We start from the raw sequence: 27534 nt of genomic DNA on the forward strand, positions 1-27534 counted from the left end.
TGATTAACAAGAGGCCAGCTTCATTTGGGTGACACCCTGGGAAGTATTTCCTCAGGGTTAGCACAGTGAAGCTGTGGTCCAGAGGGAGCCAAGGCTGCTTCTCAGGTTGGCAGCTGAAGTTGGTAACATGTGTCTCCCGTGTGATGCTGGCTCCAGTGGTATGAAAGCTGCAGGTTTGAAGGAGCCATTGAAAGAAGCTGATGCTTTGCACTGTGAGAAGTCAGGAGAAGTCATTGAGGAAGTGGAAACACCAGCATGGAATGGGTTCTGGAGAGAAGCCAAGGCAAGGCACTAGGTTGCAGGATAGTGAACTGGCCCCTGAAGAGGCCAAGAAAAACCATTGCTGAAGATGTAGGTTCAGCTGAAGCCAAGGCCTCAGCATAGCTGAGATTCCAGGGTTGTGGGTTAATCACCCAGGTGAACAGTGGAGCTGGCCTGAGTCTAGTAGACAAGCTGTGTGTGCTGTGGATGGCAGAGCTAGAGAAAAGGTTCTGCCTACAACTCTTTGGAACTCAGAAGATGGTGTGTTCCAGACTGTGTACTGAACTATTTATATTGTTGGAGTTTTAGTTTGCTTGTTCTTATTTCTATTTCCTGGATATTCTTTCTTGGAGTAAGAAATTATTTAAACTTGGTTTTGATTTTATAGGAACCTACTGTTAAGAGAATTTGGGTATTTTAAAGAGAATTTAATCTTTTCAAGTGAGAATTTTAAAGACTAAAAGTAACACTGTTTTATATTATGGTAGTAACTTTAGATATTCGGGGACAAATAAAAAAGGAAAGGTTGTGGTTTAATAGTGATATGTTTGAATGTTATAATGATAATGAGTCAGTTATGCTTGTTGTTACATTGACACAAATTAGAATGACATAGAAAAATGGAAATTGAAGAATTGACTCCATTAGATAGGCTTTTGGCATGTCTACGGGGATGTTTTCTTGAATAATTATTGATGTGGAAGAGACATCCCTGGGCTGGTTATATACAACACGATTGTATAAGAAAGGAAGCTGATCATCTAGTTATCTCACTCAACACAATCCTTCTAGTTCCATCTATTTATCTGTAAATTTCATTTTTATTTACTGCTGAATAGTACTCTATTTCTGTCTGTCTGTCTGTCTGTCTGTCTGCCCATCCATCCTGCATTTCCATTACCCAGTCATCTGCTGTGGGACATTTAGGCTGTTTGTTTCCTGGCTGTTGTAAGTAGAGTAGCGATGAGTATGGCTGAGTAACTATTGTTTAGTAGGATGTTGGTTCCTTTGGGCATACACCAACAAATGACATAGTTGGGCCATATAGACATTTTTAAATTTTTGAGAATTCTTCATACCAATTTCAGAGTTGCTATACCAATTTGCATCCCCACCAACAGGGAATGAGTGTTCACCTTTCTCCACAGACTCACCAGCATTTGTTAACAGTTATTTTGTGGATCTTAGTCATTTTTACTGAAGTAAGAGGAACTCTTGATGTCATTTTATTTTGTATTTTCCTAATTGCTATGAATAATGAATAAATAATTTGAAGTACTTATTAGCCATTTTTATTTCTTTTATTAAGAACTCATTGTTTGGATCCCTAGTCCATTTTGTATATCCTGGATTATTAATTCTCTGTCAGGTGTATATCTGGCAAAGATCCTCTTCCATTCTGTGGGTTCCTTCTTCACTCAATTAATTATTTCCTTGGCTGTACAGAAGTTCTTTAGTTTTATGAGGTCCTAGGTGTCAATTGCTTGTCTTAGCTCCTTGGCAAATGGAGTCCTGTTTGGAAAGTCCTTTCCTACACCTATATATTATAGGGTGCTGCCTATATGCTCTAGCAGAACCAGTTCTTCAGGTTTCAAAGTGAGGTCTTTGATTCACTTGGAGCTAATTTTTGGGCAGGGTAATAGATATAGGTCTAATTTCATTTTTCTGCATATGGAAATACAATTTTTCTGACACCATTTGTTGAAGATGCCATCTTTTCTCCAGTGTATACATTTTTGTCTCTTTGTCATGTATCAGGTAGCTATAGTTGTAAGTACTCATGTTTGGGTCTTCTATTTTATTACATTGGCCCACATATCTGTCTTATGCCAATACCATATTGTCTTTATTACAATAACTATATAATATATCTTGAAGTCTAAAATAGCAATTCCTCCAGTTTATTTATTTTTTGCTGAGATTGGTTTGGCCATCAATGCCTTTCCTGTTTCCATGTGAATTTTAGATTGTTTCTGGCTTTGTGAAAAATGTTTTTGATATTTTTATTGGCATGATACTGAATCTGTAAATTGCTTTTGGTAGGATAGTCATGTAGCCCTTGTGCGTCTCTCAAGAGTTGAGGCTTGGCTCTTATTATCGAAGACACCAACCACACACTTGGGGCAGACATTAAGACTTGGATGACTCAAGCTGGATCTGACCTGAAAGCCTCTTTCCTGTGGTCCTGCTTCCACACGTCCAGAAAATACTATGCAAACTTCTAAGGGAGGGAAGCAATTAAACTGTCCTCAGCTATAAAACCTAGGAACCACAGAAATGACCAGAATGGAAAGATATGCATAAAGGTGTAAAAAGTAGCACTCTTATGTTGTTGGCAACCAACAGCTGTCTAATTGAACTTATGGCCCATTCAACAGGAGGGAAATCATGCCTGGTATTGGAATCCTAGCCAGGGTTAGTCATGGTACCTATTTCTGCAAGCATGGTGCTGGGGAGGTGGATTTTCAGAGGCAGTAGCAAGAAGGCATGCATTTCCCCTGAGTTAAGTGTATCCTGTGTTTGTGTTATTGGTTGTTATTCTTCTGTTCTGGACCATGTCTATATCCCAACAAACTATAGAGGAGAGCTTACAGCCACAGCAACACCCATGGTCCCAGATCCTTCTTATGCCCCTCCCCAGGTAATCCCTTGCTCCCATCAAGGCCCCCTATCAGTCACAACATCTTCCCGTGGAGCATGCTATATCCTCAAGAACACAGTCTCAGAAGGGGTGCAGAAAGCAGCCTGCCAACAGTGCATCAGAAGCGAGGTCTAGGGTCCCAATTACACTTTGAAGAAGTGAGTAGTTTATTTGCTGACTTCATTTTGTAGACGGGGAAACAAACAGCTGCACACTTATCTAGATTTCTGCACTGACAAACATGTATCTATCTACATGTAGGACACATTAGCCATCAGTCAGGGTAACAACCCTTCTCAGGGCTTATTCTGCTGCCTTATGTCTTACGTTGGTGGTTCAAATCCTCAGTTACTGAGGAGTATGTGGCTTATGCAACTGTTTTCAACTGTTTCCCCCACACAACTAAATGGAAGTGAGAACACTTCTTGTCAGCTCAGGCTTGAAGATGGGCAGCAGGTAGAACTGGCCATGGTGCTGATGCTTGGAGCCAAGAGGATGAGGCCTACCACTAGGTTCATCTTAGCCACTGTTCCAAGTTTGATGGAGTTTGTAGGCATAATGCTTTTGTGCACTGTGTAAAGGCTGTCCTTGTATTATTCAAATGCTGACTTCTCTGCCAATAATCCCCCCACCACCCGTCTCATTTGTGCAAACAATTCTTGCCATTTATTCTCTGTTTTGTCAATAAATTCTGATCACTGAACAGATGGGCAGAAGAGAGAATAGGGTAGAACTTCTGTCATACAGGGGAAGGAGAGGGGGTGGGGCAGGTTTGGGTTGGCCATGAGGAGGACAGGGTCCAAGAAGACACCATGTGAAGGAACCATCTGAAGTAGAGAGAGCTAGAACATTTTAATTTGCAGTATCATGGGGATGGGGCTAAGAGGTAGCTAGATTAGTGTAGGGCATGTTAAGGTAAGTCATATAACTGCCCAAGTATTGAGGTGCCTCTTGAAGTAAATCTTGGTTCCTCTGTGTGGTTGTTGGGGACTAGCAACTGTTTACACTTGCATTAGGATAATTCATTTTACAGAAGCTTCTGAGGTTCTGGTGGTCAGGAAGACGTTCTTTCTCACAGTCCCTGGGACTATAGGAAAAGGTGATTAGCCACACAATGATTTTTCACAATCATTGACTTGGAGAAATAGGCTCTGTATCATCCATTAGAACACATGGGGACAACTTCCAGGATCTCAAGACATTAAAAATTAGAGATCTCAAGTCCTTTGCATACATGTTGTAGTATCTGCTTATAACCTGTGCATCCTTTGATATGCTTACGTCGTCCACACGGCTATGCTAACTAGCAAGATGTAAGCTCCATGCAATAGCTGATATGAGGTATTGTTTAGGGGAAGATGAACATCTGTTCGTGTTCAGAATGGACACCATGATTGTGCAGCACAAGAACCACAGGACATTGCTTTGCATCCCAGTCTAGCTGAATGCAAGGGCAAATAACCCATGGATACTAGGACAGAATATGTACCCAGGATGATTAAATCATCCACAAATTAAGGATACCTTTTAGCATTCTCAGGAAAAATTTATTTTCTACAACAGTTATCACTTCTCTCAGCTGAAGCCTCAGCCAACAGGTTTTCTAGTGTTGTGTGGCTCCAGACATAGAATCCTGAGTTGGAAATGAAGTTTTCTTCCTCCCGTAGATTGCAGGAGACCCCAAGCTAGTCTTCGTGGAAGGGTGGAGCGTCACATCAGTATATTGGCTTCTTGCAACAGAGTCCTGGTGTCAACTCTGTAACTTCTCTTTCTGAAGTCATGAATCTGGTTGGGTGTCTTAGGGTAAGGGGAGGCGTCCTGAGCTTGGGCTCCTACTTGTCAATGGAAGATAATTGCAAAATCTTGGGAGATTTCTCTGTCATTTAAGAGGCCATAATGGGTAAGATGTAGAGCATGTGTCCCTAGTCTTTCTTAGACGAGGCTCTTCCCTGCATGGTATCTTCTGATCAGGGCTGAATTCACATCCCTTGTTCTCAGAGTATCAGTGGCTTCTCCTTTAACTTCAGTGCAAGAATGCTCATAAGGTGTTTACCCTCCAATCATTTGCCTCTTCATCAGAGGAAGTGGAGCTGCTGGATCCTTTTGGGACAGGCTCCAAGCTACAGTGGGGTGATGAAGGTCAGTGGTCACTTAGATATTTGAGAGAAGACGTGAATGTTTAGCTGCTGCTGATTAGAGGTTACTAGGTTACCAGCTCAGCTGCAGCAGAAACTAAGACTCTCATAAAGAGTCTAAGTTCTCATGGGGATATGGTGTTTTCTCATGAGGTCATAGTCATCCCTTAGAACTTAGCTTTTCTTGAAGACATGGCCTTTCCTGAGGACACAGACCCTCCTGGGTATACACATCCCCCTGAGGATATAATTTTTCTTGAGGTCTGTGTGGTCACAGTTCCCTCATGGAGATTATAAGCCCAGTTCAAGGGTGATTGCAGAATGAACTTAAGCCTGTGTATCTCTAGGGTGATTTTGGGCATGCTCAGGAGCTATTGGGAAGGCAGCCCATAATCAGTGTGACATCCTTTCTCCTATTCACACACTTTATTTTAAACACAACTGAGTGTTTCTTTCTAGTGGTGAGATAAATAGGGAGAGAAATTTATTTTAAAACCCCCAAATGTAGAATTTCTGAGGTAAGAAAATACTCAGAGATATTTGGTAGCTTATTATCCCACTGAGCATTTTATACATATGCAGAGTTTATGATTTTAAAACAAAAAGGCAGCTGACCTAGAACTGACAGTCTTTGCTTTACTATCAAATATTCTGACATTTGATTTCAAATTTGTGCCTGGCAGACCACCCAGATCTAATTGCTAGGAGTCCCTTACAAAGTCCAACGCAAATGGGGTATTTGGTGTCTCCAGACACTGGTGTGCTGACAGGAAAACAGATGGTTTTCCAGGATTTGAACCTGAGGCTGCTTGACCTGGCATGACCTAGGGTCTCTTCTTTAGATGCCTTCTACACTCTAGGGAGGTGAAGAAGAGCTGGGAATTTAGCACACCGGAAGCATGGGACTTTTTAAATCTCTCTTTGGAGGATCTGCTCCCACCACAGAGAGATGACTCGGGTAGGAGAGGACCAAGAAGCTCACTGAATGCTGTCATCTAGAAAATTATGTCTACTCTGCGTGGGGCTCTTATTCTATTTTGGCAAGTAATTTACCTCAAGATAAGTTTTTACCTTTAAAGAAGAAATTACTTTGACTTACGATCCCAGCGGGAATCAAGACAGGCTCTTAAAAAGGAGAGAGGGGGACTCTGTTGACTGAGGCATAGAGATGACTTTGGCTTATACTTTCTGTGGGTGGCCATCTTCATAGACTGCTCCTCAGACCTTTCCTTTTCTGGTTTGCATCAGCTTCCAGCTTTAGGGTAGTATTTCTCAATGGAGGGGCTTTAAGAATCTGGAGGACCATAGCATGTTCCTGGTCAGCCTTTCCCTGTCTTGTTTATCCTTTGGCCTTGAAGAGAATTACTGGATTACTGCAAGGCATTAAGCCTGTGTGAAGCTTCCGTTAAAACAGGAGTCAGCAGGACAGATAACTCAATCTGTCTTCACAAGGCAACTTCTTGATGACACTTGTGTGAGTCCAAGGTCAGCCACAGGCCCCTGTGTGTAACTGTGATTCCAGTTCTTTGCCATCTCTGGGGCAGAGCTCCCTGCCTCATCTTTTCGAGTTGCCAAGCCCATCTTGTCCACAGCTGACCTCACTCTGCCGTCCCTGAGCCTTTCCTCCTCACTACATCTGGCACTAAGCCCAGCACACAATGTGCCTTACACTACGAAACACAAGCCTTCTGATGCAAGGTAAAACAGAGACACCACAACATAGAGTGAATAAAACCTAAATGGAAATGAGCAGATGCCTATGTCCCTGAGAGCTCCCGCTGGAATCTGTCACCTGGTGAGCACAGGAACTGGCGTCCAGAAACTCTCATCCTGACACATCCCTGTAGATGGCGATTCTGGATTCTCAGAGAGGCTCCCCGTGAATTCCTCCTTCCACTCCCAGGACTCCCAGCCTATTAGGCTGTTAGGGGTCAAGGCGCCAGAGGGTTGGTGGTGTGGTGTGTACCATCAGCCATGATGTGTGAGGAGAGTATAAATATTTTTAGGAATATCAAGTAATACGGAAGAAATGTGTCTACTTGACACAAGTGCCAAAAGCTCTTTTCTAAATTTAGTCCAAGTGATCCTTTATTCGAGAGCCAGGTGGGAAGACATAACAGAGGTGGTTCCTTGTTCCCAAGTGAGTCGGTCAGACAGGCAGCTCAGCTCAGGGTACTATGTCGAAACCCCAAGGACCCTAACATCTCTCCTCTAAGAGATTTCTGACACTTTAATTTGATCTTATTATTCTTCCGTATGTAGCCGAGTCTATGGTTTTTGTGACGTGTATTTATTTCTCCTAATGTATTTTGAAACCAATGGCCGTCCACACAGCTTTCATGGGACAATATGACTACACGTGAGTGGGACACCCTCGAAACACAAATCTGAGGAGAAAATGCAATGCTGAGGCAAAGCTCAAGCTGTTTTAGACAAGAAGACCTGGGCTTTCCCCAGGTCTAGGGCAAGTCTAGACTCAGGCTCTTGGCCACCAGAGCAGTAGCAGGCATGGGTGCCATCTTGTGTAGTGGGTCCTAAATCCAATTAGAGAGTGACGAACTCAGGGGTGGTTTTGTAGGGTTTTTGTTTCCTATTGTTTTGTTGGGAGATTTTCTATTTTACTGATCTTTTACATGTATGTATATTTTGCTGTCCAATTTTGTACTTTTGTGGATTCTTTGTCTGTCTGCCTGCCTGCCTGTCTGCTATCTCCATGTGTTTCCTGTGTCTTTTCACTGCTTTTTTTAAAATGTAGTTTCTTTGCCTTTTGAATTTGCCTTTTTTTTAATAATAGAAGCCATGGAGTTGGATCTGGGAGGAGATGAGAGAGGGAAACCACCACCAGATTATACAAGAAAGAGGGGGGAATTGGCCTTCTACATATAGTCATCTCTCAGATGCTTCTGTAGTCCTTGACAAGGGGCCTCAGCATGGGCCGTGTGTGTGTGTGTGTGTGTGTGTGTGTGTGTGCCCAGAGCCCAGATACAGTCTGTCCTGTGCTCAGGGCATCTGTGATGGCACTGTATTTGCCATGGTTTTATATTTCAAAGAGTCTGAGAAGCAACCTAGTATCTGAAGTATTTAAAGTGTGTAAGCTGCACTTTGGAAGCATTACTCATTTTGACTGTGGTCCACCATTTCTATTGCCTTTTGCATTAAAATATTTTGACTTTTTAATCCATTATTATAAATTTATGCTATTTGAAGAATCTCTGAAATGTTTAATTAAGAACAAAAATAGTTCTTCAAAACAGACAGACTGCACGAGGGATCAGAAGCCATGCCTCACACAGGCAGGGTTTAATTATAGCCCCCTCAGAAGCACCGAATGGGCCTCGGGAGTTTTCCAGTGTCTCAGGAAATATTCCCCGAGTGTGACCTAGGAGAAATCAAGGAAAAGAGAAGTCTTGTTCTGTAAGGACGCACTGGAGCTTCTTACATCCCTGTCACTCTTGGTAACCGGAGAGAGCTCAGAGTGCAGGCAGAGATCTTTGTACACAGGAGAGGTAAGGCATGTGGGGGGGGGCATGTCTGGTCCAGGCCTCTCTGAAGGACCTGCACATGGGGCTAGGAAGAGAGTGTTGAAGCAGCTTCAGGACACTGCTCAGCACTTGCTATGTTCAGATATGAATCAAAGCCCACTTGCAGACTCACAGGGCAGTCAATCCCACCTAGAAATGGGAATCTTCCCAACTGTGCTCCCTCACAGAAGACCCGAGACTCATGCCTGCTTGATCTGTCTCCATGGCCCCTAACCAGGTGATCTTGTCCCACCTGACCAGCTTCAGAGGGATGGAGTTGAACCCATGACCATCATCCCTGCTCTGGATCAGAACTCAGGTTACTCAGAAGAGGACTTAATAACCATCCCTGTAGACTCAGAACCAGAGCTGAGGTGAGGCTCACTCCCAGAAGGCCAGTGGGCAGCTTCCTAGAGACAACTCACCAAAATGCTTTAGGGCAATTTAACATGCACTCATGTCTTCTGTAAAAACATGTTTCAGATCTTATTCCACGTGGATAGAGCCTTGAGTTGTCAAATGGGTTTTTGTCTATCTGTGTCCCTTTCTTGACTACCAAGAATGCAATCCTCAGAGCTGCAGGCCAGAGTGCCCAGAATTTTGAGTTTTGTTCTCCTATCAAAGGCCCTTGTGGGATTTGTCCCCATATTTGTGGGGGTCCAGTATTATAAAAGGGTGAAACAATGAGCATCATTTGGCATCAAGGTGATGCAGAGGATGGTGCCATTAACTGATGGGACAGAAACAGCCATTTCAGGAATTGGATAAATGAGGAAGAAGAGAGAAGTCTGAGAATTTGGGCCTCTAGTCACGCATGCAGGATGCAGGTGACCTAGGGTGGGGACATTTCTGCTTCAGTAGTCTCTCTGCACCTTGACTTCAGCTGCATTCTAAGTAGCTGCCTTTCGTCTGCCTTCTCCAGGCTTGTGAGCCTGACTCAGTTTAGTGAACCTCTTGAGGTTGGTCTCCAGGATATGTGGGTGGGGTTCAGTGACATGAAATCCAGCACACTCTGTAATCACCAAGTCCAGATCACACAATTGTCCTGTGTGCTCAGCAGCCATTCTAGGGGGATGGGTACCACCCACGGCTTCACCAATAATCATAGCCACAGACAACACGGGATACACTTGTCATGGAGAAACTAAAGGCAGTGATTACACACAACAGAACAGGCAGGCAGCGCCACACTGTCACGGGCCAGAAAGGAACCTGTTTTCTTGGGGAGTTCATCAAGTGAGACCAAACAACAGAATCGGGTCATCAGAGTGCAGCACAAGGGACAGAGAGGACACAGGTTCCCTGTTCCTACATCTGACCAGGGGTTTATGTATGGGCTCCTGGGTGGGGTAGTGGTCAGAAGTGAGCTGGCATCCATTCAAATGCAAGGATTTTGTGGTCTTCAACAGTGGCTCATCTCTCAGGTTTGTTTTGCTGTGCAGGATGCAGTGTAGAACCCTGTCCATGGTGTTCTGAGTGTGCTAGAGGGCTGGAATCCCAGCCAACATCCCAGGCCAGTGATCCAGCTGAAGAGGCTGGGAGTCCAGAGGTTCCCTATCTCGTGATAAAGCATGTATGGGAGCAAGTGGAAGGTTGTAAAATCAGTCAGATGAAGGCCAGCGCATCACAGTCTTTTTCCAAGCTCGAGTACTTGTCTGTGGAATTGGTGCCATCAAACCTGAGGGCTCACAGGACAGAGACAACTCTGCAGCTGCTACACTGCTATTGTCCAGGAAGGCTACTCTCAACTAGTGGGGAGCATTCCCAAAACATGGTGTTTTCTTTCCTTGAGTTTCACAATCTTCTGGTTTTGGATTATAAATCTTAATGAAGAAAGGAAAGCAATTAGTCTGGGTCAAGGGGCAAGTGGGTCAACTCCCGGAAGCAGCATTGCTGCCACTGATGGTCAGGAGGCAGGAGGTGACCTGAGGCACGGAGTGGCTATGTGGAAGAATGTGCGTTTGGCTATTTATGGAGTCTCTGTAGAGGCTCCCCTTCCTTCAGTACCTCACTGAGCAGTCAGCATGTCTTTATGTGACTGGGTTTGTAAGGAGCTCAAGTCGTCCTTGCAGTGAGAAGATGCCCCAGGCTGGGGAGGAGGAGACAGTGGTCAAGCACAAAGGAAGGTGCTGCAGGGATACACGAGGCTTCCAGGGTGGAGCTGGAGCCAGGATTGAGTTAGGAATGTCCAGATCACCAACAACTACATTCTTACGGAAAGATCTGCTCATGGATGTGGTACTCTGTCTTAAAAATGGTTGGGTGTGTGCTATAGCTATGGCCAGAGAGACTCTTGACAGTTGGTCTGAGTAGCCTGAGATGAGACACCAGCAGCTACGAACAGACCCAGCTTCAGAACTTACGAAGATGTCTGGCATTGGACTTGTGTACTGTGGGATCGGATCTGCTTCCCAGGAATCCAGATAATGGCAGAATTATAAATGGGATGAAGGGATACAGATGGCATGAAGGGTGTGTTGCTCAGGGGACCCCAGAAGAGGTAGTCTGTAGCAGGTATAACCCACTTACAGGTCTCTCCCATTCAGACATGCTGACAGGTAAGGAAAGCCTTCCTGGACCTCCAAAATAACGCAGAATCAGCAAATCCCCAAAGCCACAGCATATCAGAGACCAAGTGTGGATCAAGAAGCGGTATTGCTACAAAGGTAAGAAGACCCATGGAGAATGTTGTCTGTTTGCATTGTCCATGAGTGGGGCTTGTGTGGCAGGTCGGGCACCTACCTTACTCTCATCCTCGGGGTCATTGTAGCCACATGCATCTATGAAATCCGGAAATGTCTCCGACCACCCATCACTAGTGCAGTTTTTGCTTATGTTTCCTGGAAAATAAATTTCAGATGTTTGGTCCTTGAAAGCTAGCCTCAAGGTCAAGGTTGATATGAGAAGCTGAAGCCCTAGTCAGCAAGTGACCGAGGCTGCCTAGAAGTCCTTCCTTAGTTTCCCTGCATAGCTTCCTTCCTGAGACCTGACTGCCAGGGCCTGGTAGTGGACGCACTGTATCACGGAATGGTAAAAGCAGGACGAGAACTGACTGCAACTGGGAAAGGTCCAGAGAGGATATTCTGAAGCTGAATGACAACCCTAGCATATTCTGAGGTCTGTATCTTTCAGAGTGCTGGTGGCCAGGCCCAGCGCCCTGGAGCTACCTCTCCTGCTCTTCTCTAGTTTTCAATCCTTGTCCCCTCTCCATTTGACCTGTCCCTCACCCTTCGATGCTTAAGAAGCAGCGTAGGACAGTTTCCATCGGCTATCAGTTGGAGGAAAACATGTAGTTGAGATTTAAATATTAAGAAATATAGCAGTTTTGTGATTTAAAAAACCCCACCATTTATTCCTAAATAATCTCAAATTTATCCAGAATGAAGCATTCACTATATTTATAAAGAATGTGGCAGGTGACCACACAGAGTAGAAAGAGAATGGAGCTCTGGACAGACCTGGTAGGGAAGGGACAGACAAGAGCATTTGTGATTTCAACTGACCGGGCCCGATTCCTATTCAAGGTGCCCAGGGTACAACACATGTCCTCATCCTCTGTGGAGCTTCTGTCCCTTGCCCAGGCTACTTGTGGGACCCACAGGGTATAGGACGTTACAGTTTTACAAAGGTCTTCATTGACGTACATCTTTATTTTCAGAGTGGACTTGAGAGGCAGGCGTGGTTTACATTGCTGTTCTCATTCTAAAGGTGGGCCACTGGGGTCCTGCAGGCTGGGTAAATTTTGAGCTTGAGCAAGAGATAGGCTTTCTGACCCAAAGGCCCTGCAATATTTTCTGTTGGGTGATGGCCACCTGTTCACTGGTAATGAGCAGTCCCTGGGCACTGAGAGCTCATCTTCTATCTGGTAATGAACATTAGCAGCCTCCGCCAGGTTGGTGATTCTAAAACCAGCACTGTTGGGCAGATGCAACTCCATAGTCTTTGAAGGACTCTAGGTCCCAGGCTCCATTCGTCTTCCCTGGGGACCTACTGGTATCCCTCTGGAGGCCTCCGACTCAGGCTGCACCTGACCCGTAGACATTGGAGGGGACTGCCTCTTGGCACTCATGGCCAAGCCCCTGAGAGAGATGTTGGTGACTGGATTACATAAGAGCTTTTGGAGGTCAGCATGTTGAGAATGGTTGAGATTCTCTAACATGGCCGTGAATGACTAATGAGGTAGGTTAGGGGTCCAGGTTCCCAGTCAGGACCAAGTCCCTAATAACATTACCATCCCTCAGGGCTTCCCAGTATCTGTCAGTATCTGTGCAGATAAAACCACTTTCCAGTTCTCCAAAGCCCTGCACTTTCCTCGTTCTAGTTGTGCCTTCTGATCTCTATTTTTCTAGACATATTCCTCTGTGTTATGAAAACCTGGATCCTGAGTCAGGCAGAGGAGCAGATGGCACCAAACCCTCTACAAACGCTAGGCAGCAGCAAACGAGTCAGCAAGAGCATGTTTTGTGCAGTGTCCCAGATTCTTTCCGAAACCTTACAACCTTTCGGTAAACTCTCTTGGGTTCACAGTAACCTGCCCCTCCCTCTCCCCCTCATCTCCAGTGTCATGCACGTGCACTTTTCCTGCTTCGCCACTTGAGAGTTTATCATCCAGTCTTCCCCTCTGTATTTGCCCTGATTGCCTAGATAGGCTCCAGAGGTTGAGGTATTCCTGCTTCCTTAAAGGAGAACTCATTCAACATAGGCCAGATCTTCTCTGGCTCCCTTAGGAGCTCAGCTTTCTTCTTTGGGGAAAAACTGACCCCCCCCAAGACAAAAACACTGATGAGCCCAGGGATCAGTGCAAATACCTGGTCTGCTGTAGAAATTGCTGAACACTTTGGGGCAGGGCACTGTGACAGTTTCCCCAATGTCTGCAGGGCGCCAGCATGTGATGTTGTCCCAGACACCGCTGCAAGCTAGAAGGGGAGGCAAAGAGTTAGGTGCAAATCATGGCCCAGGAGAACTCACTGCTTAGAAGTGTGGCAGAAGAATGATCGAATCTCTCTAATGAGTCCACAAGAAGAATACTGCTAATTAGCCTCCTGCCCAAGGGCTTTTCCCTGAGATACTCACACAACGCTGTTGAGGTAGGAGCGGCTTGTGTGTTCACTTTGTACTTTTGAAGAAAGGAACAGATCCGTGGTTGAAAGTGTGTGAATGATTCAATGTACACTGTGTAGTTTTAAAAAGGTCCTATTTATTTTTAAACTGATGACTGATAATTACATATCTATGAGGTAGATAAGATGTTTGATACAATGTATACATTTAAGGATGAATGAATGAATTAGTGTATCTATCACTTCAAATATAATTTCTTTGTGGTAAGAGCATTTAAAAGGAATTATTTTAGCATTCTAGTTTACATTAATTATAGTCAACCCTCTTTGCAACAGGTCATTAGAACATGTTTTTATTGCCCCACTGAAACTTCATGCCATCGAAACGGCATCCGAAACTGGCCTTTGGTCACACCATTCTACATTTTGTATGAAACAGACTTAAGAGTCCATATAAATAAGTTCTGTGGTGCCTGCCTTTCTGCACCTGACTTATTCTTAACATAATGTGTCCTTTGGGCACATTACATTTAGGCAAATGACATGGTTCCTCTTTTGTGATGCCGAACAGGATTCCCATTGTGTCTCCACATCACATTTTAACATAAAAGAGAGCCTTACATTTCTCTTGCTGATGTGCACCTTCAGTGTGGCTAACTGTCTCCTCATGATACTAAGTTTGGAGGAGACCTGAGTCTGGGAATACTCAGGGAAGAATCAGTAGTCTGGTGGGCTGAGCCCAGTTAAGACAGGGGTCATCCTTTGCATACCTTAAACATTTCCAGACACTTAGGACATTGTCCCAGTTAGGGTTTCTATTGATGCAGTAGAACACTATGACCAGCAAAGCTAGTTGAGCAGAAAAGGGTTTATTCAGCTTACACTTTGTACGTTGCTGTTCATTATTGAAGGAAGTCAGGACAGGAACTCAAACAGGGTAGGATCCTGGGGGCGGGAGCTGATGCAGAGACCATGGCTGGGTGCTGGTTACTGGCTTCTTCCTCGTGGTTTGCTTAGCCAGCTTTCCTATAGAACCCAGAACCACCAGCCCAGGGATGGAACCACCTATAATGGGCTGGGCCCTCCTCCATTGATCATTGATTGAAAAAATGCCTGGTTCTCATGGAGACATTTCAACGGAGGATCCTTCTTTGCTGAGGACTCCAGCTGGTGTCATGTTGACACGAAAGCAGTCAGTACCGAAACTTTCCTTTGGGTTTGAGCTGGCTGCTGGGTTTGGTGATTTGGTGCTTCCTGTGTGGTATTTCCAGATATCTAGGTGTTCTGCTATTCATGAATGCGAAGGGGCTGCAAACTGAAGGTAGCATGTCATTACAGTCTTCTGCAGTTTTAATTTTAGCTGTGTTCGCTTCCTCTCAAAGGGCTTATATCAGCTTTACACAGATTCAACGTCCCTTCCGTCTACTTTCCTGCTCAGTAACGTTAGGGGCAGGGTCTTCAAACCTAACAGGTGACTGTGGGTTCCAGTCATGGCAACCTGGTCTTGCTCACACACATGCGGGGCTTTGGGCATGGTCCGATGTCCTTGGGTATTAACAGCTCGAGAGTGGATTGTCCTGGAAGGGCTGATCTCCCTAGTGTGAAGGAACCCAAGGATGCCATGTGAGAACAGTATGCTGGCTTCTTGGGCCTTTCCTCCTTGGTTGTATGCAGTATGTGCAGCCAAGGAAGACAGGAGTCAGTGGAAGCAGGACCAGCAGCGTGGAAGAACAGCTTCCGTTCCACAGCCAAAAGGCTGAAGTTTAAATCACAGAGGCAAAAGCTCTCAAAGGAATCAGGCAAGGAGGCTGGCCCAGACAGTGCTCTAGGATGACGTCATTATGCGGCAAGGCAGGTCCAGGATAAGGCAAAGTCTATCATCATCCTATCGTCATTGGATGAGAAGGAAGTGTAGGCGGGGAAAAGTCTAGGAACGGGGGAGGAGGAAGAGTATCGAGGAAAGTCAAGATGGGAACCACAGAGCAGGATGATCCAGATCCAGGTGGACTGGGTCGGTTTTGTCTTGTCTAGGTGGGCGGCTTAAGTCTTTAATAATTGGCAGTGAATTTGTCGTGTGGTTGAATTGTGGATTTGGAATTTAACGTGTAAATCTAATTAATAAATTACAAGTTTCTGGAACTTTGATTTTACCGGGCTAAAGAGGACAGTGTGTGAAAGAAATGGCTGAGAGGCAGTTGGAGCGTGCGGATCTGGTTCTGTTGCCTGCACGGGGTGAGAACAAGCAGGGCAACTGAGATCTCTCTCTCTCTCTCTCTCTCTCTCTCTCTCTCTCTCTCTCTCTCTCTCTCTCTCTTCTCTCTCTCTCTCTCTGTGTGTGTTTGTGTTTGTGTGTGTGTGTGAACTACCGCCCTAGTGGACCACGTGTGGGGGGGCCGCTAAAAGGAAGACAGCCGGGAGGGGGTGGCTTGTGGGCCGCGTGGTAGAGTAGCAGCTGAGCGGATCCAGCCCGAGGAACTGATAGAAAACGGTCCTTTCTAATTATTACCGTAACACATGGCAGGCTCAAGTTGTGCAGCCGTGTCAGTCTCTCGATATCTCACAACAGATGCAGGGATAAGGAGTGGGTGCTCCTCCTCTGAGCAGCCACTGGGTGGGGTAGTTAAATGCCTTCCACCTCTGTGTCCCTGGACCAGCTCCTGGGATAGGGTACTTAAATGCCTTACAGTTTCCAGGGTCTTTTCTTTCCAGCCCCCTTTGCTGTCCATGCTTTGAGGCAGCTCCATCGAGGGAACTTCTGAGCAGACAATGCTGGACCACAGCGCAGAGTAGCCACTGTACAGTCATGCCGTACATAAAGTGGGAGCGCCTTCGATGGCTTATGTGGAGGTATGGGCCTGAAGGACTTATCGGGTACTCTCTCAAGAGGATCTGCTCTGCTCCTGGTCTCCTCTTTGGACCATGTCCTAGGAAGCTTGGCACATCCATAGGATCTGAGAGGAACTCTAATTCTGTGTCCTGCCAGATGGCAGTTCTGGCCACAGCAAATTCTATGCAAGGAATGGCCACGGTACAAGAAGTACTTTGTCTGGTTCCTCCTGAGGTAAGGGGAAGAAAAAACCACTTTCTATAATAAACACTTGACCTTATCTTGTGTCTCCTCATGAGCCAGTTGAGCTGAGCCGTCACAACTAAGGCCCTGAGCGCTTTAATTCCTATTATTAAGTTTCAGGGACTTTCTTCTTTCTCTCTTCTGTATCCTTCCCATCTCCTCACATTAGAGCACTCTTGCACTCATAAACCCACTGCTCAGTTGAAATGGATGCCCGAAGGGGAATGCTGAGGTAAGGTTTGTAGGGTCCCCTCTGTCTGCTACACCAGAAGTTTCCCTGCCCTGTACTAACCACCCGAGGAAGAAGGACATGGAATTCCACAGGTACTAACTAGTCATTAGCTGCTGAGGCAGGTGCAGAGGGAAGTCTCAGATCAACCTCTAAGTCCTGCTCCAGGATCTGTCCTCACCTCCTGCTTCCACCGTCTCAGGCACATTACGTGGAGAGATGTCATAGTACTTCTTTTTATGAGGAACATTATCTACTATCACCCCATGTAGCCAGTCTCTCACATTTTTCATGTTATGTATATACAATGTGGTTATTTTAATTGGCAGCATAATATTCCAAAGTCAGAATTTAACAGTTAAATCCTCCTTTCACAACCTCAGCATCCACCATGTTTGTGAAATGATTGATAGGAAACCCAGTGACTAAGTATAGAACAGGGATAAAAAAGAATGCATGGGCTTGCCTTTTAAAAAAGAATTGGCATTCTTTCCCAGTTGAAGAATACTTTTCTAAGAACGCTGGTTGATGAATATGTACAGAATGGTCGGAGTTAGAGAGCCAACATATTTCTCCTACAAACAGTCAATCCAGGTACAAATCATTAATAGATAGTAAAACAGATGGTGCTAAGTGCTTCTGAGGCCCCGCTGTTAGGACAACCAGTAGCAGAGTCTATTCTAACACACCAAGTATTCCTTAGGTCTGCTGACCTGTGCAGGGTATATCTTCGTAGGGCTACTTGTGCACGGTGTACCTTTTCTAGGGTTCTCCTTCTGGGAGCTCAACTGTGTGCAGTACACTGATTTAAAAGGGCTCATCTGTGCAGGGAGAACTTACCCAGAGCTATCCTGTGCAAGGCACCCCTGACCAGGGGCTCTCCTTCTTGGGGTGTCACTTGTGCACAGTATTTACTGCGAGTCTCTTGTGCAGGCACAGCTGTCCAGGGATCAACTGTGTTAGGCTCACCTGTACTAGGAGCGCCTTCCTGGCAGTCACATGTGCAGGCCCCACTGGGGCAGCCCTTTGTTATTTCTCTGCTTGGGTGACTGTTGAGCAAGAAGGTTTTTGTGATTTCTCTAAGTGCTACAGTTTTAAAAACCTAATCATCAAATCCACTGACTCTCTCTGCCTGTCACCAACCTCATAGACAGAGCTGGATGGAGTTGGAAATTGAATTGGGAAAGGTAATTTTTACAAGTGGTTTGTCCTCCTCTGAACTGTGTTCATCTATTCCGACCTGAATTCTCTCAGGCTGCTGGCCCCACAGAGATGCCACATTATCTTGGTAAAGGAGGGTGCTGGCTTGTCTGCATTGTGAACATGAGAAGTAAATCCGCAGTGGCCTTCTGAGGAGCCCTGGGAGGAGGATGTAGGGCAGTTTCAGGATGGCCGCCTCCTCATTTAGCTGCTTTCATTCAAAGACCATAGGGTTGGCCTAGGTTAGCTTGGCCCTCGGGACACTCACAGTCTAGAGGCCAAGTCAGACCTGTGAATTGTTACCCTTAGCCTAGTTGTGTGTCCTGGTGCCTTGCAGGAGCAACTGAGGCCCACTGAAATGTAGCATGTTTCCATTATCGACTTACTTGGCTTACAGCTCAGAAATCTCAACCAATACCCCTTTTGGACACATAGTATTAGGTGGGGCACTCAGGCCCTCCACCTGAGTTCACCATGCAGAGCAAATACGTGTGTTGTGTTTGTGGATGTTCTTTGAACAGCTGCTCCACGAGCTGCCAAACTGTTGTGTAGTAACTTTCTGCAACACTCTTTCAAACACTCTTTCTTGTGCGAAGGAGAGAGACCACAGGTGCTGAAAACTCATGAAAATCAAAAGACTTATGAAGTCTTTCCACCAAATGATACAAACAGTAAATGGTTTCTGGGGGCGGGAGAAGAGAAGACGTTTCATTGTTGCTACCCGGAAACCATACAGTGGACAGGGAATGACAGTGTTGCTACCACAAGTAACCCAATAAACGGGGCAGTTCATCAGGCTGGCCTTGGGTGCAGTGGCTTCCTGTTTTTGCCTGTTGTTGGTGCCCCATCCAGGGTAAATATGTATGTTCACATCTGCCCCATAAAAGTCCAGAATGCACTCGGACAGCTTACAACCAGGACTTTCTTGTCTTAATGTTCACTGTGCACACGGCTCCAACACAATGGATAGATCTACACAGGAAGCAGGATGTGGACCACCCGGGTCTGAATGTCACAGCCCCTAGGAATGTGAATGCACTGTGCTGGCTTTCTGTGGATGGCTGTGGACGCCGACTACTCAAGTTGCTAACCGTCACGACGGTGGCTATTCTGTGGGCTTTGGAGTCCCAGTTCGTTGCTCTGAGGGTAGCGAGAGGTTACAGGAGCTCTGTCTAGAGGATCCATCCTTTTCTTTTGTTCTAAGGATGCTTCGCTTGTTCTTAAAATATTGCCAGTGAGATCAGAACCCCATCTATGCATTAGCTCATCTAGGTAAGTTGCCAAATGCCATTTTAGGAAAGCTGCAATTAGGAGTAATGACAGTAAGTGAACTGGGAGAGGCACAGCAAAGTAAATCTCTTGAGGGAAATACCCAAAGCGATGGCCTGTGAGAACTAATGAATGAAGCACCCAAGGAAGGCAGGCCCCTCTCAGGAGATGGTTAGTGTGGGCACAGATGGCTACACACTGGGGCAATAAGACATTCCAAAGATTACTAATGGGACAGGCTTAGGGTCCATCAGGAACCTGACCGTCAGTGGAGACAGAAGCTAGCCAGGACACTGCTCCATCCTATTGGCCCTGCAGCTTTAAAAGGGTTGTGGTCATGCTGCTTGTGTGTTGGGAATTATGAGGCTTTAGAAAAGGGTTTCTAAACCCCTACTATTCTTGGTGTGGATGGAGTAGCACTGTCTCTTGACAAAGAGTCCTTCCTACAAGGAAGGGTAGTAGAAGCGTAGCCTGGGCTATGCTGATGAACGAGACCACTCCCAGGATTAGAGAAACAGTGGTGAATCAGGTCAGTCAAAGCCCTTCAAAGCCAGGACTCCATGTATTTGGACACTGTACAGGATCCAGGTAAAATGCTCATACCCTAACTAGGGTGTGGGTAGAATTTCATCCTCAGTCTCCAGGGTGAAGTCTTAGCTACCAGCTAAGGCCCGGAAGCACCGTTTGCAGGGAACTGCTGCTGTATGGCACTGGGGAGTCGCTCACATCTGGCTTTTGAGTCTAAAGCACCAGGTTTACTCTGTGGTTAAGGCGGGGGTCCCAGAGTTTGAAACCAGATTCTGGAACCTCAGCTAAGTTTGCATCACGATCCAGACCAGGAAGGACACACGGTCTGCTAAATGAACAAATGGGTTTTATAAAGTAATATGCAGATCTGGACAGAGCCTACATTTTTGGTGGGGGAACTCTGCCAAATCCAATAAAACCCCAATATAAGTATATTCCTGCAGGAGTCACTGTAATCCATGTGGAGAGACCTGCTTAGTCACTGCCACTTAAAAATTGAGTGCAGAATCTAGTCCTTAAGATAGGACTGTTTCCTGGGACTCTCTTGTGACGCCATGTGGCCAGTGGGTAGTGAGGTGACACAGTGTGGGTATCTAACCAATGTGGGCACTGAAAATTTGCGAAGTGTTGACCCTCCAGCTCATTAAGATGTTTACAATGCTTGTGTTCATGGTATAGTTTCCTACCATTTGAAATTCTCCAGAAGCTTTTCTCCAGAGTCTACTGTGGCCCAGGGTCTGGCTGTTACCTCAGGAAGTTCAAGGCTGGGCAGAACCAGGTAACGTTTTACATAGCAGCAGATCCCATCTGGAGAGTACATCACTGGCATAAGACAACCGCCAAAGGATCTCAAGATGATCTCCCTCAGGTTCATGATCAGGACTTAGTGACTTCCCACGACCACCCCAATATATCTACTAGCAGGCTCTGACATATCTAGGCAGGAACTGACTCAGGCAAGGAGACCAGAGTACTGGCTACTCCAGAGATTGTGAGTCCAGCCCTTCATGGAAGTTAAGGCCAAGCTACCATTCAGCTGTAGCCAGGACAGAACTGTGTAAGTGTAGAACCAGAGGACTATGTTTTCCAGGGTGCGTAGGCCCGGGAAGGCTGGCAGTCAGTGCCTTGGGCTAGGAGTCAGTGATGTCATCCCATCTTCTTGGGAGTAGACCCTGTCCCTCAACCCTTCAAGGCCAGTTCTGAGACTTAAGTACTTCTTCCTGCTCTGGCCTCTGTTGTGAAAGACTGACATGCTCCTGAGGCGGCAGGGCCCCTGCTGCTGGAACACGTTCCGGTTAACTTTGACGCTTCCTTCTGTACAAGGCTTAGCCATCCCCACAGAAGATGGCTTCCCTGAACTCTGAGCAGCTTTCTTCTATGAAACACCATAGGGTGGCACTGCACATCGTAGCCTCCAGGCCTTTCTGCCCTTCTCTTCTTGTAGTTCAGTCTCTTGCTCCCTGGAACGGCTTCTGGGAATTGCTTTCCCCCACCAGTTTCCACACGCACAAAAAAAAATCTTCATTTCTCCTCTGGAATGCTATTTGCTTGTCGTGTTTCTTCATTTCCAAGGATGCCCTGACTTTCCTGAAGCATAGCTCACACTGAGACACCGCCTCTCCAGGGCCCTCAGGGTATTTGCACCCTCGGGGCTACACATATCTGTTCTGCTCTCTTTCCTCGTCTATGCTTATGTTCCTAGCCTGTCATTGCCACGACCCCCTCTTACTTCCTACGTCTGAGATCAGCCTGGTGCAAGTCTCTCGTGCCACTGCCCAAGTCCCAGGTGGAAATTCCCTCTCTCCTTCCTTGCAATTCCCAGTACGTTTTGGCGCAACCACGTGTGGGTGGGCTTATGTCCCCAGAGTGCTCTAAATTACAGATTAACCCCATGAAGGGTGCCCATGAAGTACATCACAGCTTCGTGGTAGGCATGTATTTCATTCTAATCCATAACTTGCGACCTACTGTCACACTCAAGTCTTCTCAGGGCAGCTCAGGAAAGGTTAGGCAGCAAATACCTCATTTCATAATCTGAGCAGCCCAGACTCTGGGGTTATCTGTGCCACCTAATGTGGTGTCTGTCCAGTGGGTTGTCTCTCTAGAAGAGACACAGCAGCTCCAAGAAGCCTTGACTTATATCCAGAAAGGATGGAAAGAGGTTTATGTCAAGGTTATAATGTGGAAAGCAACACGGAAGAACAGCCAGATCTAGACCTCAGAGAGAAGAGCACAGGGCGATGTCTAAGACCCTCACAGGCCAACACAGGTCCAAGGAAAGAAAACACTCACGTTACCAGGTGGTTGATGACCTGATAGAAATCCTCATCTGACAGGCAGCTTTGGCTGATGATGAAGGAACCAAATGGCACTTGGAATCTGTGTCTCAGCACCCAAGTGGCACTCCTACCTCTGAGCAGACACTGAAGAATAAGGCAACGTCCTTCTAGAAAATTCTGCCCTGTTTCTAACAAGCAGTGGACACTGAGCCCACAGGTGTAGAGGGTCCAGGGCCTAGAAAGCCCTCCTGTTTGGACTCAGTGTCCTTACTCTGAGGTCTTGGGCTTCTGGTAGCAAGTCCAGGACCCCCTCACTCTTATCTAAACAGAGAGAGCCTGAGGCACCACAGGCGTTTGCATCTTCCTGTGTCCTGAACACCCTGCAGTGCCTACTCACTGGGATAGGCCTGCGTCAGGCACATGACCCGCCATTCCTGGACATCAGCACCTGGTGGGAGTACACAGCCTGGTTTTCCTCTTGCTTTAAGCTTTCTCCTCAGTGTCCAATCATCACTGACCAAGAAGAACTGCGTCACACAGACCTCGCTAGTTACTGGTTCACGAGAAGCTGACTTAATTTCTTGATTAGCGACTTGAAATTCATCAGCTGCTGGTGGGACATTTTATTCCTAAGAACATTAGGACAGCATTTTTAATAGGAAAATATTGTCACCTATTTGAAAGTTCAATAGCTGAAAGGAACCAAAGGGATGTAGTAGATGTTACATAAATTTGAAGGAGCATGTAGAGCAGACACAGTCTCCAAACTAAAGGAGGGAAGGAAGATCAAGACCCAGAACAAACACATGGACGGTTTTCAAGGGCACTGTGCACAGGCACTGTCAGCCTCACAGGGCAAGGGGGGAGAGGCATGGGCATGCTTCTCACTATGATACTTTTTCTGTGTTCATAGTCACGAATCTCTAATACTAATTTCCATCACAAAAATGTTCATTAGTTCCTCCAGTAAAAACTAGTTCAAATATTTTTAAAGGCACGGCATAAGATCTGTGAGATCTGTAATGGGAACCAAACATGTTCTTTCTGTCTCTCCCAAGAACAACAGGGTAGAAGGACTAGTGGCCAGTGCGTGTGGTCACTGGTGACCACACGCCATTCCTGGATAATAGTAAGAAGCTGTCTCAGTCTGTTAAATGCTCTCCAGTGTGGACTCCCAAGTCCCTCCATGAGCAGCTTCTAAGAAGACTCTAACCGTCTACATCTGCTTCTCTTCTGAGGATGTCACATGCCAGCAGCCTTGGGCAACAGAGACTGTGTTCCTGTAGGCAGTCTGGCAATTAAAGCACCCCTCCTTTGGATCCTCAGTTTGCTGTCAGGATTCTAACAACGTGCTTCGGATGCTGAGGGTTTCCTAGGGTGGAACTATGACCCAGATGCATGGGCCTTGGATCTGAGAACCTTCAAAGACGTATACCCTGGTGCGTGTGAAGCTCACGCTGTGCACTGTGTGAGAAGCAGGGTCTGTGTCTGGTCTGACATTTCCCATCTTCTGCTAATATCATGAACCTGTGGCTGGCTACTGTCAGTCCAGCTTGCCAGCAGGGAATAACAAGGCCCTCACAGTTCCTCCAAGTAATCCAACCTTCTGTTTTTTTTTTTTTTTTTTTTTTTTTTTAAAGAAAGGCCACCATTTAGCATCTTCCTCTACCTGGTTCTAAGCTGACTGCAGCGAAATACTTCCTTTGGCAAACACCACCTAGTTTTTCAGGGAGGGGGTTATCAAGGCACGCCAGTCTAACTTTTGTTCTGCCAAGCTCTGGAGTGGCGGGCATGAGGTGATATGAAGCCACAGGAAAGTTCCTATACTGACTTCCCAGAGAATATTCCTCCACCCTCAACCATCTGTGATGTTAGGTTCCTCATCCACACACTGTCAAGATTAAATTTGTCTTAGCAATGAATCAAAATTAAGCTACAGGACTCCAAATACCTCCACAGCTTTCTGAGTCCGTTTTAGAATTGAAGTTGGTTTCTTATGAATTTACTACATCTTTTTGTTTTGTTTTCTTGATTCATCATAAAGCAAAGCAGAAGTCCTTATTAGGGCTGTGGAAGTTACTTTGACGACATCGGAGATACTTTGTTTCCAATTTCCGAAGTTCTTCTAGACCAATCACACACTGCCACAGACTATGAAAGCAGCTCTCACAGATGTTAAGAACTCAGCGACAGTGTTGTCGCTTGTGACTGCATGAGGATATGTCCTGTGCCCTTGGGCCACCAGAAGTGCTCCTTCAGCTCTGACTCTGCACAGCCCCTGGCTCCATCGCCTGCAGCATCTTCATCCTGGTAACCTACTGCTATTTATATTCTTGGCATTGGAACTCTGCATATTTCAGAGAGCAGACGAGAACTGGGGGTCACAGGCTGTCTCTTCTGGGAGCTGCACAGTGGCTGCCGATGGTCAGTTCTGCTCTCCTGAGGGTGGCTGGCTAATCACCAAGAAGTTCTTGCAAAATAGAAAGGTGGATGAATCAGATATGCGCATACTTTCTTCTGTACACTAACACTGAACATAGGAGCCCGCCACACAAAATGTCCAAGTAGGCAGCCATCTTGCAAGAAAAAACAATGAGGTCTGTTTGTATGCCAAACATAGGAGAAGTCCTACAGACTTGATCCACCTGGCCATGCCAGACGGGCACCAAGGACATCCGAGCAATTTTCATAGACTCTGACTAGGCTGTTCATACAAGTTGTCCTCTGGGAACCCAGGAAACTTGTCTCAGGATGCTGTCTTTGAGAGGGCTGCTCAGCAGGAGTCCCCAGCACTAGGAGTTCAGCCACCAGCAGTTGTAGCCATCACCGGCCACAGAGGTCTTCCCAGCCCCCATGTTAATGTCATTTTTTTTAAAAAAAGGATATATTTCTATTCTATGTGTATGAATGTTCGCTTGGAAGCTCACATGCATATTGCATGCATGCAGAAGCCTATGGAGTTCCGAAGAGGGCACTGGATTTCTCGGAATCATAGTTGTAAATGTGATGCTATGGGCTTTGGGAACCCAGCAAATACTCCTAGCTACAATGTCATCCATCAGCCTCCTACCTAAATTCATCTTCTCTTCTTCATCTTGTTATTGTTATCATTGTTGTTGCTGCTGCTTGGTGCGTGTGCGTGTGTGTGTGTCTGTGTTTGTGTGTGTGTGTGCCTGTGTGTGTGTATGTGTATGTGTGTGTATGTCTGGTGTGTGTGTGTGTGTGTGTGTGTGTGTGTGTGTGTGTCTGTGCCTTTGCCACAGGACTGATTTTCCTGAACTCTGAATTTTTACTGAACAGCGACAGCGTTGGTGACCACAGTGCTGACCCACATCTCTCACTTGTTGCCAGGTCTTCAGTGCTAGCCCTTCGTGGGGGCAGTGGGACTAACTGACTGTATTTGTGTCGATAGACGGAAGTCAACCAGACCATTTGGGCATTGTAGCCTTCAGAACCACATGTGTGCTGTAAAACCGCAGGTCATTAAAGAAAGCTTCGAGCTGGAACCTTCACTTTCAGCTGAGGAAGCAGGGCTCTAACACAGGTAGGAAAAAGGGCGCCTATTTCAAGCCTTTTTGCCTAGTGTGGGAGTCACTGGTCGATCTGTGATACTGGAAGCTTTAAAAGTGTCCCAAAAGGCGAGGTCCTAATAACATTCTTTAAAAGTGTACTATGTTATAAGAGTTGACACAAAGGAAGAGTGTAGAAAGAATAATTTCTTGTTGTTTATAAGCCAAAACGATAATTAGACCAATAATCTAGGTTAATATAAAATACATTATTGAGCTATTCTCACACATTTTAAACTTGTTTTAATGTGGCTCCTAGAAATTTCACATTAGTGATGTAGCTGTAACTCTTTTTGGAGGCAAGAGGTTCAGAGTGGAGTGCCGGACCTGAGTCTTGCTAACGAACACAGACTATTGACTTTAATTTCCTTCTTGAAAAGGTTGTGTGCACATGACGATTGAGCAGACAGATCCTAGACAGAAGGTCGTATTGCTGATAGGTCGGCTGGTACCTAGGGCCTTTGGGGCTGTGAACATGGAGGAGGCATAAATCAAAGGCCTGGTGTCTCAGAAAACTTCCTGTTCTACTCGGAGGGGAGGACAAACTACAACAGGTATGTCTTCAGAAAACTGAAGCCCCATTTCCCTGCTTCTATCATTCTTAGGTGGACCAACGTCAAGGATAGCTAATATTTTAGATCCCATTATTAATTATTATTATTATTATTATATTGCTATTATTCCCTGGGAACCAGAGTTGCCTTTGCAGAGTGTGACAGAGCCACAACATAGCCTTAGGAGCAGGTGCCTTATCAAGCCACAGAGATGGTTGGTGTTAAGAACTGAGGTTTTCTTTTAAACTGTTTGCGAAATCCCCACTGTCAAAGGCTACATTACATTTTTGTGGCCACCGCCCAGTGGCAAGTGGCCCCATTTTTTTTAAGGCATAGGTAACCTCAATCCCTCAATCAGAGAAGGGGCTGATGAGTGTAGGCAGCTAGATCCCCCGCCCCAAGACTTGATCCCCAAACCCACCTCTGTGAGTCTCCGTTTGGCTGCTCAGCAGCTCTGCACATTTTGTCTCCTCTTCCTGTATTTCCAGATGAAACCGGCATTCTGGGTGGATGCTGCTCACCTGTTCAAGGTTAGAGAAATAGAAGTAACTAAAAATTACACAAGCTTCACGCTTCTAAGTCTCTTTGAAGCTGAAATTCATTTTGAAGTCACTATTTCGCTTTCTTCATGTGGTTATAAAAAAAGAGAGAAACTTTACTATTTGTTTTGCGAAACAAGCATACAATCAAGTAGAATACTTTTCCCGAACAAGAAAGTAAACTGGCATTTTATGTTGCTATTACTAAACTTAAGAGCAATGGGGCTGTTAGAAATGTGCATCTCTCAGAAGTGAAGGGCTCCCACTTCACAGCCTATGGTCTGCTTAAGTAAAGCAAATTAACTCTTAGTGGCTGTGGGCTATGCACAGACACTCTGTGTGCCCAAGGACCCTCTCTGTGATCACACTAGAGTCAGAATAGCCTACGTGGACGTTCACGAGTTTCAAGACACATTCAAAATGTGACCCGACTAGTACCGATAATCTTGTCATTGTGTGGCTTGGTGAGAAGCACCTTTTAAAAATGAGAGGGATTAGACGGAAGAGACAGAGCCCAGAGAAACGGATCTGATCCAAAGAGCCATGGGAGGTTTCTGTAAAGCTTTCACAGGGTCCTTAGACACCGAGGCTGAGAGCCAGCCAGAGAGTAAAGAGAGCATTTTCTGATCACTGTTCTTATAAAAACCTATTCCCCTCCCAGGCTGGGGAGGGGGGTTAA

General features: G+C 45.9%; 1 protein-coding gene and 1 gene segment (V, D, J or C); both read right to left on the reverse strand.

Annotated features, from left to right (window-relative positions):
* The window catches only part of LOC116905410, a 978601-nt gene that overhangs the window by 317399 nt on the left and 633668 nt on the right, over positions 1-27534 (reverse strand).
* Vipr2 (vasoactive intestinal peptide receptor 2) overlaps positions 1-27534 on the reverse strand; it is a 65235-nt gene that overhangs the window by 36323 nt on the left and 1378 nt on the right. The window contains exons 2-4 of the mRNA XM_032908373.1: positions 26738-26837; positions 13367-13474; positions 11301-11398 (exon numbers count right to left, since the gene is read on the reverse strand). Coding sequence (XP_032764264.1) covers positions 11301-11398; positions 13367-13474; positions 26738-26837 — 306 coding nt within the window. The remainder of the gene's footprint in view (positions 1-11300; positions 11399-13366; positions 13475-26737; positions 26838-27534) is intronic.

This window comes from Rattus rattus, chromosome 7 (assembly GCF_011064425.1).
Source record: "Rattus rattus isolate New Zealand chromosome 7, Rrattus_CSIRO_v1, whole genome shotgun sequence".
Lineage (NCBI taxonomy): Eukaryota > Metazoa > Chordata > Mammalia > Rodentia > Muridae > Rattus > Rattus rattus.